Source organism: Salminus brasiliensis, chromosome 22 (genome assembly GCF_030463535.1).
Source record: "Salminus brasiliensis chromosome 22, fSalBra1.hap2, whole genome shotgun sequence".
NCBI lineage: Eukaryota > Metazoa > Chordata > Actinopteri > Characiformes > Bryconidae > Salminus > Salminus brasiliensis.
Window position 1 is genome coordinate 15740254 of NC_132899.1, and position 15828 is coordinate 15756081.

At 40.9% G+C, this 15828-nt stretch overlaps 2 protein-coding genes across 3 annotated transcripts; one reads left to right on the forward strand and one right to left on the reverse strand.

The window, feature by feature from the left end:
* Window positions 1-2492: 2492 nt before the first annotated feature.
* Window positions 2493-8172, forward strand: faap100 (FA core complex associated protein 100). The gene is made up of 9 exons (XM_072667978.1): window positions 2493-2818; window positions 2968-3086; window positions 3218-3870; window positions 3949-4194; window positions 4402-4558; window positions 5659-6526; window positions 6654-6770; window positions 7100-7186; window positions 7760-8172. The coding sequence occupies exons 1-9, from the start codon at window positions 2663-2665 to the stop codon at window positions 7886-7888; spliced, it is 2532 nt and encodes an 843-aa protein (XP_072524079.1). The 5' UTR covers window positions 2493-2662; the 3' UTR covers window positions 7889-8172.
* A 14-nt stretch (window positions 8173-8186) lies between these two features.
* On the reverse strand, window positions 8187-15761 carry tap2t (transporter associated with antigen processing, subunit type t, teleost specific). Of its 2 annotated transcripts, none has more exons than XM_072667979.1 (12): window positions 15524-15761; window positions 14319-14866; window positions 13487-13601; window positions 12975-13105; window positions 12608-12813; window positions 11926-12123; window positions 11663-11791; window positions 11394-11579; window positions 11024-11197; window positions 9778-9937; window positions 9498-9634; window positions 8187-9334 (listed from the first exon to the last, which is right to left on the reverse strand). In XM_072667979.1, the coding sequence occupies exons 2-12, from the start codon at window positions 14845-14847 to the stop codon at window positions 9125-9127; spliced, it is 2175 nt and encodes a 724-aa protein (XP_072524080.1). In that variant the 5' UTR covers window positions 14848-14866; window positions 15524-15761; the 3' UTR covers window positions 8187-9124. The 2 variants fall into 2 exon arrangements, with proteins under 2 accessions (XP_072524080.1, XP_072524081.1); XM_072667980.1 differs by having other exon boundaries at window positions 15726-15750.
* Between the last annotated feature and the right edge of the window lie 67 nt (window positions 15762-15828).

A 15828-nucleotide genomic window follows, 5' to 3' on the forward strand; every position in this document is an offset into this window, starting at 1 on the left:
TCTGTGAAGAAGGCAAACTAATTATAGAGATCCTGGTAAAAGTTATATGAGAGCTTCAATCTCTTGGGGTGGCAAAACGTTTGCATGGTGCCCTTTCCTTTTTTTTTCATTCTGAAAATGTATACAACAAAAACTAATATACTAATTTAGCTCAAAATGCTAAAAATAACTCCTTTACTTTATGATTTATTCAGTTCTTCATCATCTTCTACTCAACTAACTATTAAGTTCACCTGAGGAGGGATAATACAGTGATACAATATATGACACTACAGAAACAGTAACATGTCAATTACATCAATTTAAAAAGTTTTCACGTTATATATTTTGCATCATTCAGTTATTTTTCTTGGGCACAGCTTCCACAAATTATTACAAACTTATACAGTGGAGCCTGAACTGGCTACTTAGGTTTTTACGTAATGAAAATATAGTTTTCAGCATCATAAAACCACTACATATAGCCTACACTACAGATACACATTTAGAGTTTCCTACACTTGTCAAAATATCTTTGCATCTAAATTTCAATATTCAGCATTATATGTATTATCGTTATGATCTGCTCCACTCAAGAGGCTTACTTTTTTCTCCTTCTCTTTTTTAACTTCCAGACAGTTAAGTTAACATCTCCTCATTTTCTATCTTCTCTACTTGCAACAGGAGTGAGTGGAATCAGGTGGGGCCCCCATAGTAGTTCCTCCTACTATCATTGCTGTAAGTTTGCACGTTGCCACAGTAGTAGTTCAAAGCTTGTTAGCCCCCCACTGGCCTGAGGCCCCAGCAGTTGTGTGCCTTGCCTGGTGGCACGCGGCGCCTCTGGATGTTGGAAGATTAGCTCTGGCACTTTAGCTCATCCCTGAGTTATTACAGTGTTTGTAAAGCAAAGCTCTGTGCTGTTATTTCTAGCGTCTCCTGCTACTTACAGAGCTTGCAAACTCTTTCGCTTACTTCTTCCCAAAGATGTATAATAAGCCAATGTGACATCATCTTCAGGTTCAAATTGGCATGAACTGGCTTGACCTGGTTCTCAATCATCACTGTGCGAATTCAGAGAACATATATATGAGGAAAAACAGCCATTCGTGCAAATCAGTACTCATTATGTGAGACATCAGTAGATTATGGCCTTTTGTGTGTTGATACTGTATATATCACAAGCTCCACAAGTATAACACTGTGCTTATGAAACAAAATAAAAAACTTATGAATTGTCCTTACATACTTTACCACATAAAAGTAGCATTATGTTTAAACAAGAGTATAAAAAATGACCTATAGATTTCCAAATACTGTACAAAATAAATCTATATTAGGTTTGTCAAGTTTGATAAAGTTGTTTAGGCCAGTCCAGCAATATTATATAAAGTGTGATTAGTGTTAGAACCTGCAGGTAACATCTATTTACTGTTGGTCAAAAGGTACAGTATCTGCCTCACATTATGACAGATGAAACAGAACTGCTCATCTATATCATGCTATATCACCTGGAACTGAAAATACTCTTTTTCTTTAATATCTACTTCAAAGAGAATGTTGTCAGGACACTGTTTGATACTGAACTGGGAGGCAGGCCAGCTGATGTTCCGGCAGCTGGGAGGAGCATCGGCTGGCGCTTTCGGCTGGTGCTAGGCCAGCAACCGCCACAAAAGGATCACAACAGAAGAAACTTGACATTCCCTGCAGGTGCCATTTCTGATTAAAAACCCATGAGGTGCCCTTCTAAAGTAAGAAAACATGATGAAGAGCCCTTACAATGAAGAGAATTTACCTCTCAAACCCTGTGTACTTTCAAAACACACTGCACAGATGTTAACATCTGTGTGTTTTTTCAAGGGGCCATTAAGTTTGATTGTGCCTTGTTTTTCCTACTGCATCATGTGAGGAGGCAATACAGCAAGCTTTCTTAAAATTGTAAAGATTAAGTGTAGCCTAATTGCCTAATTTTAAAGCTGCTTCAGGATCATGACTATGGTACACTGTCTGTAAATGGGAGGAAGGCGTCTGTCATTCCCACTCCGGGCCGGAACGTTGCTACTGCACTTGGGGGAGTCCACTTTGGTGGAGCTGCACGAGACTTCTCTCCAGAACTGTGTTATACACTGTATACTCTAAATAACCTGTGTTATATTTGTGTAAAATCCTGCAATATTAACCTACTGCCTTAATTTATGCATGATTTTTTCACTTCGGGAGCCACGCCTACGTCTCTCAGCTTATCCAGAAATGCATGTAAGCGTGTCCTTACACTTCACGACTATTAGGGGGAGCCCAAGAGTAGAAATGCCAATTACCACAAATAATGTTAATTTAATCAAGAAATGCTAATTTATAATACTTAGCTATTTATATTAAATACGCCTGTCAATTTGATGGCAAGCTCCTGAGGAAAAACTAGAAGACGAACCAGCAGGTGGCAGAATGGAGTTGGGGAGCGGAGTAAAGGCACATTTTCAGTGAGGAAGAAAAGGATGCTGCTGTCTGATAGGCCAGTGAAAACAGGCGCGTCCTGCTCCTGCGCTGGGATGTGTAACGTTAGAGCGTGTAAAATGTCAAAAAGTTACATTAAGTAGCTATGTAAGTAAGAATCGTAGACTGTAGGTCGTTTATGTGAGCTATGGAGGTGGTGGGCAAAGCGTTTGGTGCTGAGTGGTAGGTGGTAATGGAGCCGGTTAGGTGCTCTGTGGACTGCTGGGCTGAGTTTGGGGATCTGCTCTGTGGAAGAGTTCTTCACACTGGGACTGATGTGCTTCTGACCACGGGCACCAGCGACCTGCTGGTCTTTAGTGCTCAGGACAACCAACCGTTGCATTCAACCGTATGTTTTGTGTTAAATCATTGCAGGTTGATCTCTGATATTTACACAGTGCTGGAAGTATAGTGTATGTATGTGCTATATTTGAGCTTTTCTGAACTTGTTTGGGTGTTGTTCAAGGCCCTTGACAGAAATGCTATGTTATGTTCTAGACCATCCTGCAGTTTGATTCTCCAGTGACATCCCTTGCTTTGAGCGAGGATAGGAGTCGTCTCTATGCTCTCTGTCAGAATAATGGCCTGTATTGTACTACTTTCCCTCTGGAGTCCGGGTAATGCACCTTTTAGGAAGTCCTATCTGAATGACACAACATTTATCAAAACATTTTGATTTATAAAAGATTTGTGATCAGTGTTTTATTTCATGTTGCCTCTAATATTAAAGTCTTACATCTATTTCCAGCTCTCACTCGGCATCAGCGCAGAGGTGCGATGATTGTACCGTGTCCACGGTATCCAGGGATTCTATTATTGTCGAGGACAGGAATGTGCAATCATTCATCCTAGTAGAGGGCATCTTTGTCACCGTCAGTCTGCAAGAGTCTTTCTGGAGTTTTGACCTTTATGAAGTGCTAAACTGTTCAACAGGATTGACAGTTTGTCGCAAGCATGCAGGCCTCCAGGTCCCTGCGGTTGCAGCAGCTATCCCTCAGCGTACAGAGAATCCAAGAGTCTGCTCAGCTCCAGTATTGGCCTGCATCTACCCCAGCAAGGACTCTGCATCTACAGGATGCATACAACAATTGCATTTCCGTCTTGAACCTCTCCTTTTCAGGCTCTTGTTTGGAGTTGATGCATCACTTGTTCATTCTCCAGTAGTTCTTTGTGGTTTACCTGATGGCCGTCTCTTCTATTTCCCACTACTCCTCCCTGCAAACGGAGAGCAGAGACCACGAATTAGGATGCTCCACAGCCTGGAGCAGTCAGTAACATTCATTGGAACTTCTGTCACAGGAGAGCAGGGGCCGCAGTGTCTGGTTGTGATTGGTCAGATGGGTCGAATTTTGTTGATCAAAGCCAACCAAGCAAGCTCTGATGGAAAGGCAGCAGATTGCAGTGAGTATTGCAGTAATATTTATATGTAAATATTTATTTATAAATACATGTATATATTTATTTATTTATTTTCCCAAGGTTTCATTGAGCAGACAGTGCGGGGACCTGTGGTGTGTGCTTGTGTAGATGGTGAACATCTATACTACAGTACCTCTACAAACTTAGTAGTTGTGTCACTGCACAGTTCTGCAACATCATCATCCTCATCCCTCGCAGCAGCAGAGGGAGATCGGCCAGAGAGACGTGACCTTCTCTCTCAGAGTGCTGTTTGTCTGAGTGTGTGCCGAGTGATTGCACTAGCTGAGCCTTCCATTACGCCCACAGGTGCAGTAACTGGTACTAAACTGGTTCCATCCCTGAGAAAACATTGATGTATAATGTTATGTGTATTTTTTATTAAGGTCTTCATTGCTCTAGTTATTAATCAAACATCAAAACAAACAGATATGCTGACATCATCTATCATTTTAATGAAGGTTTAATGACTGTTGAAGTTGCATTGATATAAGTGTCTGTGTTTCTGAATTGCAGGTTGTGTGCAGCTGCTGGCTTTGTGTCTGAGTGGGAGGCTTCTCCAGGTGACTGTTCCTCAGGGGTCAGATAAAGGCTCTGTGTCTAAGCTCACTTCATCTCAAGTGGGCCAAACGGTGAAAGACCTCCTTGCTGGCATTGGAAATGTTTGGGAGAGGTTAGATTACTTCTGTATATACTCAACATTTTCTAATTTCGTTATTTGTGGCTGATGTTATGGGTTTAATGAGCACAGTAATGAAGGGTTGACTTCACTATAACTTGTAAATTGTGTTATTATCGCATTATTATGGAGACATGCACACTATGTATAACATAGGGTGGTATCATTCTTTTTTTATGACTTTGGTAGTTTCACTGTATTTGTATTTATTTTTTATTGGTTTTATTTATTGCATGAGTGGGACCTTCTGAAGGTTTATGACTTTTTTTATACTATAAAATACTATAAAACAACTACTATGAGTACTATAGAGCTTGCTTATCCCCACAAAATGACACTAAATAGGAAGAAATTGGCTTCCATAAAAATCAATCTTTTGGTTCTGGGCAAATTCATCACTGTATATCACAGTAAACTTTACTTTGAAAACTAACTATAAATGAATTGCCTTCTTTTAAAAATAGAAACCTATGTAAGTCTATCTTTGTAGGTTAAATGGCTTATTTTACTATAAATGCACATTAATCAAACAATATTTATATTGAGAAAAACTGAACTCAACAATGAGCATGTAACCATGTGACTGCAGTCTCTTTTAAAACATCTTTTGAAAGTTTAGGAACCTTTACCTTTTATAAAGAAGAGAAAAGCAAAGTGCAGTTTTTTCTCAGATGTTCAGAAAGTGATTGGCACCCCGGCTAGGTGTGCGTGTGTAACAGAGCGAGTTGTTAGATAAAGCGCTGTCTCTATATAGCGAAGGATCTGTTATATGACCCAGCACTAAATCAAATGTTTTTTTTGTTTGCTTGATAAGCAACACCCACAATGCACCAGCAGTACCTTGTTTTAAAGGGATCTAAAACTATGAATACAATGACTTCCATTATTCAGTGCTGCACTGTGCATCACTTACTGCAGTTAAGTACAGCTGGTTGTGCACGTTTGGCTTTTAAGGCTTTGAGCTACTTGACAGACCTGGCTAAACTTTTTTTATTTTTATTTATAGTAATATGTTTTGATACAGTGATACAATCGTCATGTCATGTTTCCACCCATACCTTTCGAAAGCCTTAATACATACGTTTCCTCACCAGAGCCTCCTCACTGAAACACCAGCTGCAGTTGAAGAATAACACACTTAAACGTTTGAACCAAGTTATCAGCATCTGCAACCTGCTTATGACTTCTCAGAAAAGAAACCAAGCAGGTAATGAATGGAAGCCACCAATCAGCTGTCATGGTGTAACTAAGTGGAGTAGTTTGCTGCAAAACGACAGCTTAGTTCTTACCTGTTCTTTGGAAAACAATTGCCCTTTTGCACTGGACCACGGTTGGACACTCTGCTTTGAAATTCTGTCACCCCATTCCCTCACAGCTGAGGGTACTTCTAGAACTTACTCATTTGCTTTGAAGAAGTTAGACTGTGGTCAAAAAATGGAAGTGAGTCTACCACTTGATGTTGGAGCCGAGCTATTTCTCCCAGTCAAAATCCACTGCTTCCTAGTATACTCCTTACAGTCTTTACTTTGCCCCGAGGAATCCAGTGGTGTCTCAGGATCTCGGCTTCTGACAGATAAAGCCTGCATCAGCCTGGCTCTGAACACTTTGACTCTGGACTGGCTAGATTCTTTGAGGATAGGAGAAAGAGCTTCACATGGTGAGATACCCAAACAAAATGCTGCTTGGGAGGCCGCACACTTCCTCCTCAGCTCCAGACGGGTTTGCACAGAGGAGCAGCCTGTGCAGACGTCTGGACCCTATGTCGTAACAATCCAGGTATCCTCAGAGCTCCTGAAAACCAGTCTTGGTTACCATGACTGCACCATTGCAGCGTTGTGCATTTCTGTGCTAAAATGGCTGGTTTCGGGAACATCTGAGGCGGAGGGACAAAAGCTTGTAGAGAGTCCAGTGGTGTGTGCCCGTGGGCTAGATGGACAGCCAGTCAGATTGTTGACCAAAGAGGTGAGCTTGATGTTTATGATGAATGACTTTACATGAATGACTATTATGCAGAAAAGTGTAGACTGTTGCTCTGGGATAATAATGCAAACAGTGGAGGACTACTACTTTCTCAATGTCTTGTCTCCAGGTCATACTGAGTGATGTTAACTCTGAAGGCCCCATATCTGCTGTGGAGGTTCAGATGGAGAGCTCCTCCATGGCAGCAGTATGTGGACTACACCATGCTGTGCTGCGACGTGTGCAGGTGCACATGGACACAAAACAAATACACCAATCAGCCGTAACATTAACACCACCAATCTACCATTGAGTAGGTTTCCCTTGTGCAGCCACAACAGATGTGACCATTCAAGGCATGGACTCCACAAAATGTCTGAAGGACTTTTAAACCTTGTAATTTGTGAGGTGTGGGCCTGTTGTCTTGCCACAATAATTGGCCCTTTGTCAATGGATTACACTACCATGCTTGCATGGTGTTAACGTTCTGGCTATTTGGGGTATCTGCACCTTATTTAATAATGTACGTTTATGATTCAGCTGCTGATTCCATGAATGATGCTTTTCCCCCCACAGGGCCTTCTAAAATTAAATTCTGTAAAACACGTGAGCCCTGCACAGTTGAAAGGAAAGCACTTATGTGAGACTGTTCGGCATGCTGAGGTAAAACCCACATCTTCATTGTCCATTATGATGCTAGAATGCTTAAACCACCAGTCTTGTTGAAAAATCTAATTTACTGTTCCAATGACAGAGCCAAGACAGACATGTTAGACATGGAGATTTTAAAATCACTGTTTTGCATGATTTTTTTGCTTTTGGGCTTCACCTAGTCGGGAAGTGGAACGTGCTTTGAGATACTCCTAATAGACACGCTTGACACATGCATTTCTGGACTGAGCGTTACAGCACCACAATTGAAAGTGAAAGAAGGATATGTACAGACATGGTAGAGCATAATTTTAAGATTTTATACAAATACTGTTCAGATGATAAGTACTGTACTATGCAGTGTTACACAGTTCCCGCGAGCATTGTTCTGCCCACTTCACCAAAGTTACATAGTGCAGTTTCTGGCTCAGAGTAGAAACTCATCATATACAAGTAATCGCACATACTTGTGTATGTGGTTTGACTCTGTATGGCATACTATGATTTATAGACAATTTTGAATGCTAGGCTGTTTATTTAGGTGTTTCATACCATCACATATTAACAGCTTGCTTCCTTCATCAGTCTCTTTACAAGGACCTGCAGGACTCTCGTGCTTCAGCTGCTTTTGGTGGCGCGATGAAGACAAGGACGTCTGACCTGCTGTTTCCTCTCTACTTTGAGCTCAGAAAGCACCCACTGGTCATACTCTGACTGCATGAACTGGGAAGTTAACAGTGTAACTGTCAACATTTTTATTTAATAGAGCATTTATGGACACTCCGCTGTGCCGTATACCTGGCAGGTTTATTTAATTTCACCCAGTGGAGGCATGGAAAAAAAAAGAGTGCTTTGCTTTTATGCAGTCCATGGTTTTACTGTTTGAATGATTAAATATGGAGGTTGTATTTAATAGACATACCACTTCATATAATCAATGCATAATTCAGTGAACACTTTGTATCTAACAGAATAAACTGACACTCCATGCAACATGATTATTACTCTGAAATTGTCCTGTTTTCATTTATTCAGATATTCTTTAAGCTTGCATAATCACATCATTTAAACATTTTAGGTTCTGGCAAAACGCAAGGTATGAAGACAACCTACAACAAAAATACTTCAATGTGAAATAGAGTCTGGAAAAATACTGTTAGAAATATTGAGTTGATCTTTTTTATCCAACCTTGTGACCCACTGTATGTATATGTTTATGTAACGTGAATAAAGTTAAAAAATTAGTTATGATAAACAAAGCAGTTCAGCAATTAGAGATTTTGAATGTTCTTCCATTTTGCATCAAGAACATGGAGGAACCTGAGGGGAAAAAATACAATTTCCAACCACTTCTTCAGTCCAGTAAATATATTTATCTTGTTATTCCAATATCACAGTGTGTACTGGGACTGCGGTTCCTAAAGGCACAAAGATGATGCTTAAGTGGTTGAGCAAGCATCATACTAAACAGCTTCTCTACCAGCTAAGATCTTAACACTGAGATGCTTTAGGGAAACTGGGCCCATAACAGTAGACTACAAACAAACACAACAGGTACAGACGTTTGTAGACACCTGTTCATCCAACATTCCCTCTGAAATCAAGGGTACTAATAGTCTAGTTTGTTTACCCTTTGCTGCAATAACAGTGTCTACTCTTGTAGGATAGTACGCAATAGCGCTTCATTATTCCGGGGAACACAGTCCCACTGATTGACAGCAAAACTTTAGTTGATGTTAATGTTGACATGGCGACTTTATGCTCATGTGCAGCTGCTCTAGAGCATTGCTATGTGGATTTTCTGAGTGCAAATGAACAGGTGTGTCAGCAATGGGTGTGCTCTAAAGTAACTGAATAACTAGATGGAGTGTTTGGTTACTTTTAGAAATGAAGTGCATGTCTAGTAAAATGTCCAGTAGACATAATTTAATATGACTAACTACAGTATCTTCAGTTTTGTTGGTCTGAATCCAGGATAAATAGTTTCTCCCTTAGCTGGTAATAACGCCCTCCTTTGGCCATAAGCTGCTGGTGCGTTCCTTGCTCCACGATCATCCCGTCTTCCATGTAGATGATATGGTCTGCTTTCTCGATAGTCTGCAAGCGATGGGCCACCACCAGTACTGTCTGACCTGCTGAGCCAGAGAGGGCCTCCTGAACCTGGAGAAAAAAAAAAATAAAATAAAAAAAAATATATATATATATATATTGATGTTAAGTTAAACTGTGCTTAGCCTATGGCTTATAGTAGAACAGTAAAATGGGTCATGGGCAGGTTAGCCTGTAGCGGATGAGATAAAGAGTGAAATATAAAGATGCATACCGCATGCTGGGTGTTGCTGTCCAAGTTGCTGGTTGCTTCATCAAGAATGAGTATTTTTGGATTTCTAATCATAGCTCTGGCTATCGCAATGCACTGCTTTTGTCCTGAAGACAGCTGCCCACCACCCTGTCCAACATCTGAAGCAAAGTAACAGATGGTAGGAATAGGGGAATGCACATTACTTCATTAGTGGTAGAACCATTTGTTACTCATTTCAATTTTTACACATTTTTCTAAGACAAATATATGGTACATAACAAATTAGTGTTTAAGTTCTAACCTGTATTGTAGCCTTGGTCCAGATTGCAAATAAAGTTGTGTGCTCTAGCTTTCTTTGCTGCGTCTTTCACTCTCTCTGGGGTGCAATTCTGAAGACCGTACTCAATGTTGTAACTAACTGAGCCAGAAAAGAGCACGGGGTTCTGGGACACAGTTGCCATCTGAAACAATGGAGAAATATTGTTGTTTTTAAGCCAAAAGAGATTAAGTAAACCTTAAACATTCCAAGACTATTTTAGATTAGGGTTTGTTTTTGACAAATACACTTCGATTATGTAACAGCCTTAACTCACTTTACTTAGGTCCCCCAAATAACTCAAATTCTGTGTGCAGGGAAGCTAAAGCAGACGAAGGAAGCAAGATAGTATCTGTGCTAAACTAAAAGCTAACTCTAACTGACCAGCATTTTCCATCTCTTCTCTCTCTTAAAAACAAACTGCACCTCAGACTAGAGGTAACCAAACATTAGAAGGGACATTTTAAAGCGCTAAGCAAAAATTCCCAAATGGGAAAGTAGGCAAGTATCCATGCTAGGCTAAAATCAGCCAGCTACAATCTCTTTAACTCTCTAACCACACAACAGCTATCCAGTAAGACTTGAGAATAATTTTTAAAAATTATAATTACAATGTTCTTGTTACACTGTTAAACAAAGCTATGCTATGATATGCTATGCTACATGGCTCTTGCATGAATTTAAACATGTTGCAGTGAGTCTGCTTACACCTGGCATTAACATGCAGTTTGATGATCGGATCACGTAAACAGCCCCAGGACGCACTGTGATCAGATTACGATCAGATCACTCAAACCACATTCAGAGGTGGTAACAGACGGATCTCGTCCATTTAATACAAGTGTAAACGGAAAGCGCTTTCTGTGATCGGATTTCATCAGGCATGCGAAATTACAACTTCAAATAAAACACTTTAATACAAGAAATAATTACTGTGATTTTTGGCTTCTCTCTCCCTTGTTCTCTTGGTCTCTTGTGTGTCAGTGTGTGCACACCCCCTATAGTTCCACCGCATTGAAGAACCCCATAAATCCTCTAAACTGTTTACAGTCTACACAGTTTACAGAGAAGGACAATTCTGATGAGAAATCACTGTTTACAGGAAGCAAAACAGAAATAATGTATGTGTTGGTGTGCTTTTCACAAGGGTAAACAGAATCCTGTCAAAGTAGATCCAGACACTGTTAATGCCAGGTGTAAACAGGCTCTTTGGTAGTGTTGTAGTGCTCACCTGGCTGCACAGGTACTGGTGCTGGTAGCGATAAAGTGGAACACCATCTAACAGTACTTCGCCCTCCTGAGGCTCATAGAACCTCTGCAGCAGACTGACACAAGTACTCTTCCCACCACCAGACGGGCCCACCAGCGCTGTCATCTTCCCAGGACTCAGCTCCAGGCTTACAGACTGACATAAAAGGTGACAGCATTATTGAGTAGGAGTGAGGTCAAAACTTTTATGCATGTTTTCTACATACATTTTGGATTTTAAGGACTTGGGGAAACACAGGAATACATAGGTACTGATAAAGATGCTATGATGACAAGGCATTGGGATACAAAAGAGATATCTTTTGCTTGAAACTTTCAAAATATAGCCTTACCTTAAGTGCTTTCACATCACGAGAAGGATAAGAGAAGGTAACATCATTAAATGTGAGCCTTCCTTCTAGTTTCTGAGGTACTAAGTTGCCTGCTTCTCTCACTTTGGGCCTTCTGTCAAGCAGCTGAAACACCTTCTCTGCTGACCACACTGTGTTCAGGATGTCTCCATAAACATACACTAAATGCTGAGGACATAACCCAACACAGTGCCATGTCAGTGAAAAGAGTTAAAATACTACAGTTAAAAGATTCAGGCCATAAAGCTCACCCTCATGTTGGTCACCATGTCTTTCTGATACAGCACAAAAGCCAGGAGGCCTCCACTGCTTAGCTGACCAGAAGTGATGAGATTTCGGCCTAGAAGCAGCATTGCAACCCTCAGGCTCACTGATACACACTTGACCCAGACACACACAAACACAGTCTGTTACACAGGCAATCAGACATAGCTAAGTTGTGTGATATGCGCTGGCATAATCAGGATTGTTCAGCAGACAGGTTAATCACTGCTATATGTAGGATGTTCCTCACCCTGCGTAGAAGGAGGTGTATTGCACTGTAAATGCCTTTGCGTGTTTGAACCCTGCGCTTCCTGTCCAGGGCCTCCTCATATCTCTTCTGCTCCTGGGCTTCAGCCCTAAAACTCCGTACTGTCTTAATAGCGTCAACTGCAGAAAATGCCAGCTGCTCAATCTCTGCCTTGCAGTCCTGCAGCTCTCTGGAGGTTTTCTGCAACATTAAGCATGTTTACACTGTTTGTGTTAGTGAGGAGACATGTTATGTCCTTACCATCCTAGTGTGGGGAGCATCGCTAGAGTTACAAACGGGTGGGTTAATTGGCAGTATCAAAAAATATATATTTTAAAAAATGATATATAAATATAATAAATAATAAATAAATTATAAGCTGACTGTGTAGAGCAAGATGTCACAGCACATTACACACCTCTGCACCCTTGCACTGTCCTATTATATACCTTTACCTCTGCACCTTACCCCCCTACCACACATTCCATACTGAGTGCCGTGTCGGCGTTGCACTGTCCTGTCTGTTCACTGTGTCTAATGTATTTATGTATTTATTGTATTGTTCTGATTCCATGTTTGCAGAAGGTATAGTATGAAAGAGTCTCTCCTAAAAAAAAAAAAGGCAGGCTATCCCAGTGTTCTGTGTCTACAGCATGGCTACAATGGTCTGGGTAAAACACATTACCTGGGCAAATGTGTTGTAGTTGTTCTGCAGCATAGCAAGGAGAGGCATCTCCACACACGTAAGGATTGTGAGTTGCCATGAAAGACTCAACATGGAGACAAGCATGCTACACGTCTTCACCAGGCTCCGCAGGAGCACATTCACATTCATGGCTACTGAACGGCCCATCTTATCAGTGTCAGAAACCAGTCGTGATGTTAGACTACCTACAAAGGGAAGAGAAAGATCTGCTGACTGTCTATGACAATGGACAATCAAATAAATGATTTGCCACACTTCAGTAGGAAATCTAATAAAGGTTTTCCTGAATCTCCGCAGCTACTGCCCCTGTAAGAGTCATAAACGCTGAATTATGTTTGCATATCACCTGGTCTGTTTTCTTCAAAGAAGCTAGTTTCCTGTTTCATCAGGTTCTGGAACAGCATGTGTCGAATTCTCCTGTTCAGTCTGCTCAGACTACACATGAACATGCCCCCTCGCAAGCCAGTAAACAAAGAGCTGAAAGAATCAGTTCACATTATATTTCAGAGAACATTTATACACATTAAGAAAACTATAACAATGACTAAGGATGCGCAGATATGGGAAACGTGGGCTGATGCTGATATCCAGTATTTTTATGTACAGGTCTGAAGATGCAGATACAGATAAAAATAGAACTTGGGGATATATGCAGCTGTGTTAGCTTTCCAGAAAAAATATCATAATAATATCCATAGTGTTCCACAAATACTTACCTTGCCTAAATGTATTGCTTTCCACAAAAAATACATATCAATACAAACAATAAATACATAATCAAATGTTAGTAACACTGATGGGATTCTGATATCCTAACAATAATATCCACAACAACAACAGAGGGGAAAATACACCTACCTTCCAAAAGAGTACAATGACATGAGTACAATGGCCCACATAAAGTTGCCATGCTGGTATTCCCCACTGAACACGTCAATGATTTTCCCCACATAGAAAGGAATAAATGACTCAACTGCAAAACAGAAATTTTCACATAACAGAAAAATAACTGTTACTGAATAATAAGATGCAGGATAGAATATACTTGGGATTTCAAAGGATTACTAAATTAAATCTGGTGTTTTGTGCAGGAAAACACCACTAGGCTAGTATACCTCACTATATTAACTTTTTTCTTGTTTTCCATGTAATTGCTGAATAATAAATGATACACAGCCTAAAGAAAAATAATATTACCAATTTTTCACAGATCAGCCATAACATTAGCATCACTGACAGGTGAAGTGAAAAACACTGATCATCTCCATCTACAGTGGCATCTGTCAAGGAGTGGCAAGTGAAAGGTCAGTTCCTAAAGGTTGATGTGTTAAAAGTAGGAAAAATGGTCAAGCATAAATATCAGTCACTTTGAGTCACTTTGACACAGGCCAAACTGTGATGACTGGGTCTGAAAAACATCTCCAAAACATCATGCCGGTCTTGTGGATTTTCTTCTGGCATGCAGTGGTCAGTACCTGCCAATGAGCACCTAAGGTTTATTGATGCGATCCACAGAGGATCCATAAAGGTCTTGTGAAGTCCATGCCTCGAAATGTCAGATCTGTTGTGGCGGCACAAGTGGGACCTACTCAATATTAGGCGGATAACTTATGTTATGGCTGATCAGCGTGTACATATGCTGGAACTTTGGGTCAAGCAAATCAAAGCGCTGAACTACTGAAAAACTTACATAAAGCAGCCAGGATGAGAAAAAGAAAGGCAGCCCCCAAGTGAGGGTAGTCTGCTTTGGAGTAGTGAATCACTCTCATAAGGAGCGCTTTGGCCTCTTGCTCCTTCTTCTTCTTTTTTGCATCCTTTTTAGAGTCATTAAAAGGGAATGCCATCTCCCCCACCATATACACCAAAGTGGCAGTTGTTGCATTCAGGACCACCATGCCTAGGTCGGGAACAGGACAGAAGGCGCATATGCCTCTTGGAACCAGGGTCTGCACCGTATCAAAGACAGGAGGCAAAAAACACAGCAGAACAACCCAGCGCTTTAGCAGAGGCTGTAAACTCTTCTCCACAAGCAGTGAACCGACTTTATTAAGCAGGGCCCAGCTGAGAGCCCTGAAAGCCCATATCCAGCTCAAGCTGAGGATGAAGGTGCCTTCACACCACAGAAGTCCTGTCACCAGGGTCAGCCAAAGGATCAGGTCACAGCCCAGGAGAAGTCCATACGCACGCACTGCAGCTCTTTTAGTGGAATGAGCCATCATGGAGGAACCATTCACCCTTCTGCAGGACCAAGGCATAAAAGACAAAGCAGACACATACAATACAGTTACTAGACTATTGAGAGGAGGGAAATCACTTGCTGGGTTCACTTGCTATAAAGTGGATCTGGATCTGGTACCCACTAACAAAAAATACAATCAAATGTTTTATTTTCTTTCCGAGACTAAAATTCCTAGTGGCTAAATTTAATGTTGGTTTTAATACTAAATTGTATCCATATGGTATAATAGTAGCCATATGGTGTGAATGGAGTTGGAATTGTTGAATTTTGGACATTTCTTGAACCTAAGGCAACTGACAAGACTTAAAATACATAGGTCTAGCAAAGCAGTCTTCCACAAACTGTGTGATTGACAAGTTCAATATGATCCTACACTCCCAGCCCAGGTCCTGCTGATCTACCACCTTGCAGAATTGTCTTCCAACCTAGATCTAGCTCACTTGATCCATTTAACAAAGACCTTTAGAGGAACCTGAACCCCCACAAAGCCTAAATACTCAACAGGCAATACAATTCTACATGCAACCAATGCCCACACCTCTCAGACTGTAGGCTATCGCTTATCATTAGCTATTAATCATCTTTCCCAAATATGCAATAATTTGGCCATATAAAGGTAAGTAAAATCTATATAGCAAACAACCAGATGGTCTTACCGATGTATGTTAGTGTTTCCAACCGTGTCTGGACACCAGTTTTACTTTCACTTTTATTTTCAGTGAATTAACAGGGCTGTATTCGACCAGGCGGCTTCAACTGCTCAGTCACACACATAGATGAACATCTACACTCTCCCCCTGCTAAAGCCTGGCCTTCCGTCGTGTTCTCCTCTCATTAAACGACATAGATTTCTTTTACCTTGTGGTACTGTTGTGTTTCCTGTCCTGCTCATGCCCCTGATATTCATTTGAACACTAGTGGGCGCTCGTTTGCAGTAATAAACGGACTGCCTGCCCATCCC

Bases quoted from the DNA above. Each gene is read 5' to 3' on its own strand.
- faap100 (XM_072667978.1), top strand. From the start codon at position 2,663: ATGGAGCCGGTTAGGTGCTCTGTGGACTGCTGGGCTGAGTTTGGGGAT. The intron at 6,527-6,653 runs GTGAGCTTGATG...TCTTGTCTCCAG, and splicing joins TCAGATTGTTGACCAAAGAG to GTCATACTGAGTGATGTTAA. The intron at 7,187-7,759 runs GTAAAACCCACA...TTCCTTCATCAG, and splicing joins AGACTGTTCGGCATGCTGAG to TCTCTTTACAAGGACCTGCA.
- tap2t (XM_072667979.1), bottom strand. From the start codon at position 14,847: ATGATGGCTCATTCCACTAAAAGAGCTGCAGTGCGTGCGTATGGACTT. The intron at 13,106-13,486 runs GTAGGTGTATTT...TGATTCTTTCAG, and splicing joins TCATTGTACTCTTTTGGAAG to CTCTTTGTTTACTGGCTTGC. The intron at 9,335-9,497 runs GTATGCATCTTT...TTTTTTCTCCAG, and splicing joins ACAGCAACACCCAGCATGCG to GTTCAGGAGGCCCTCTCTGG.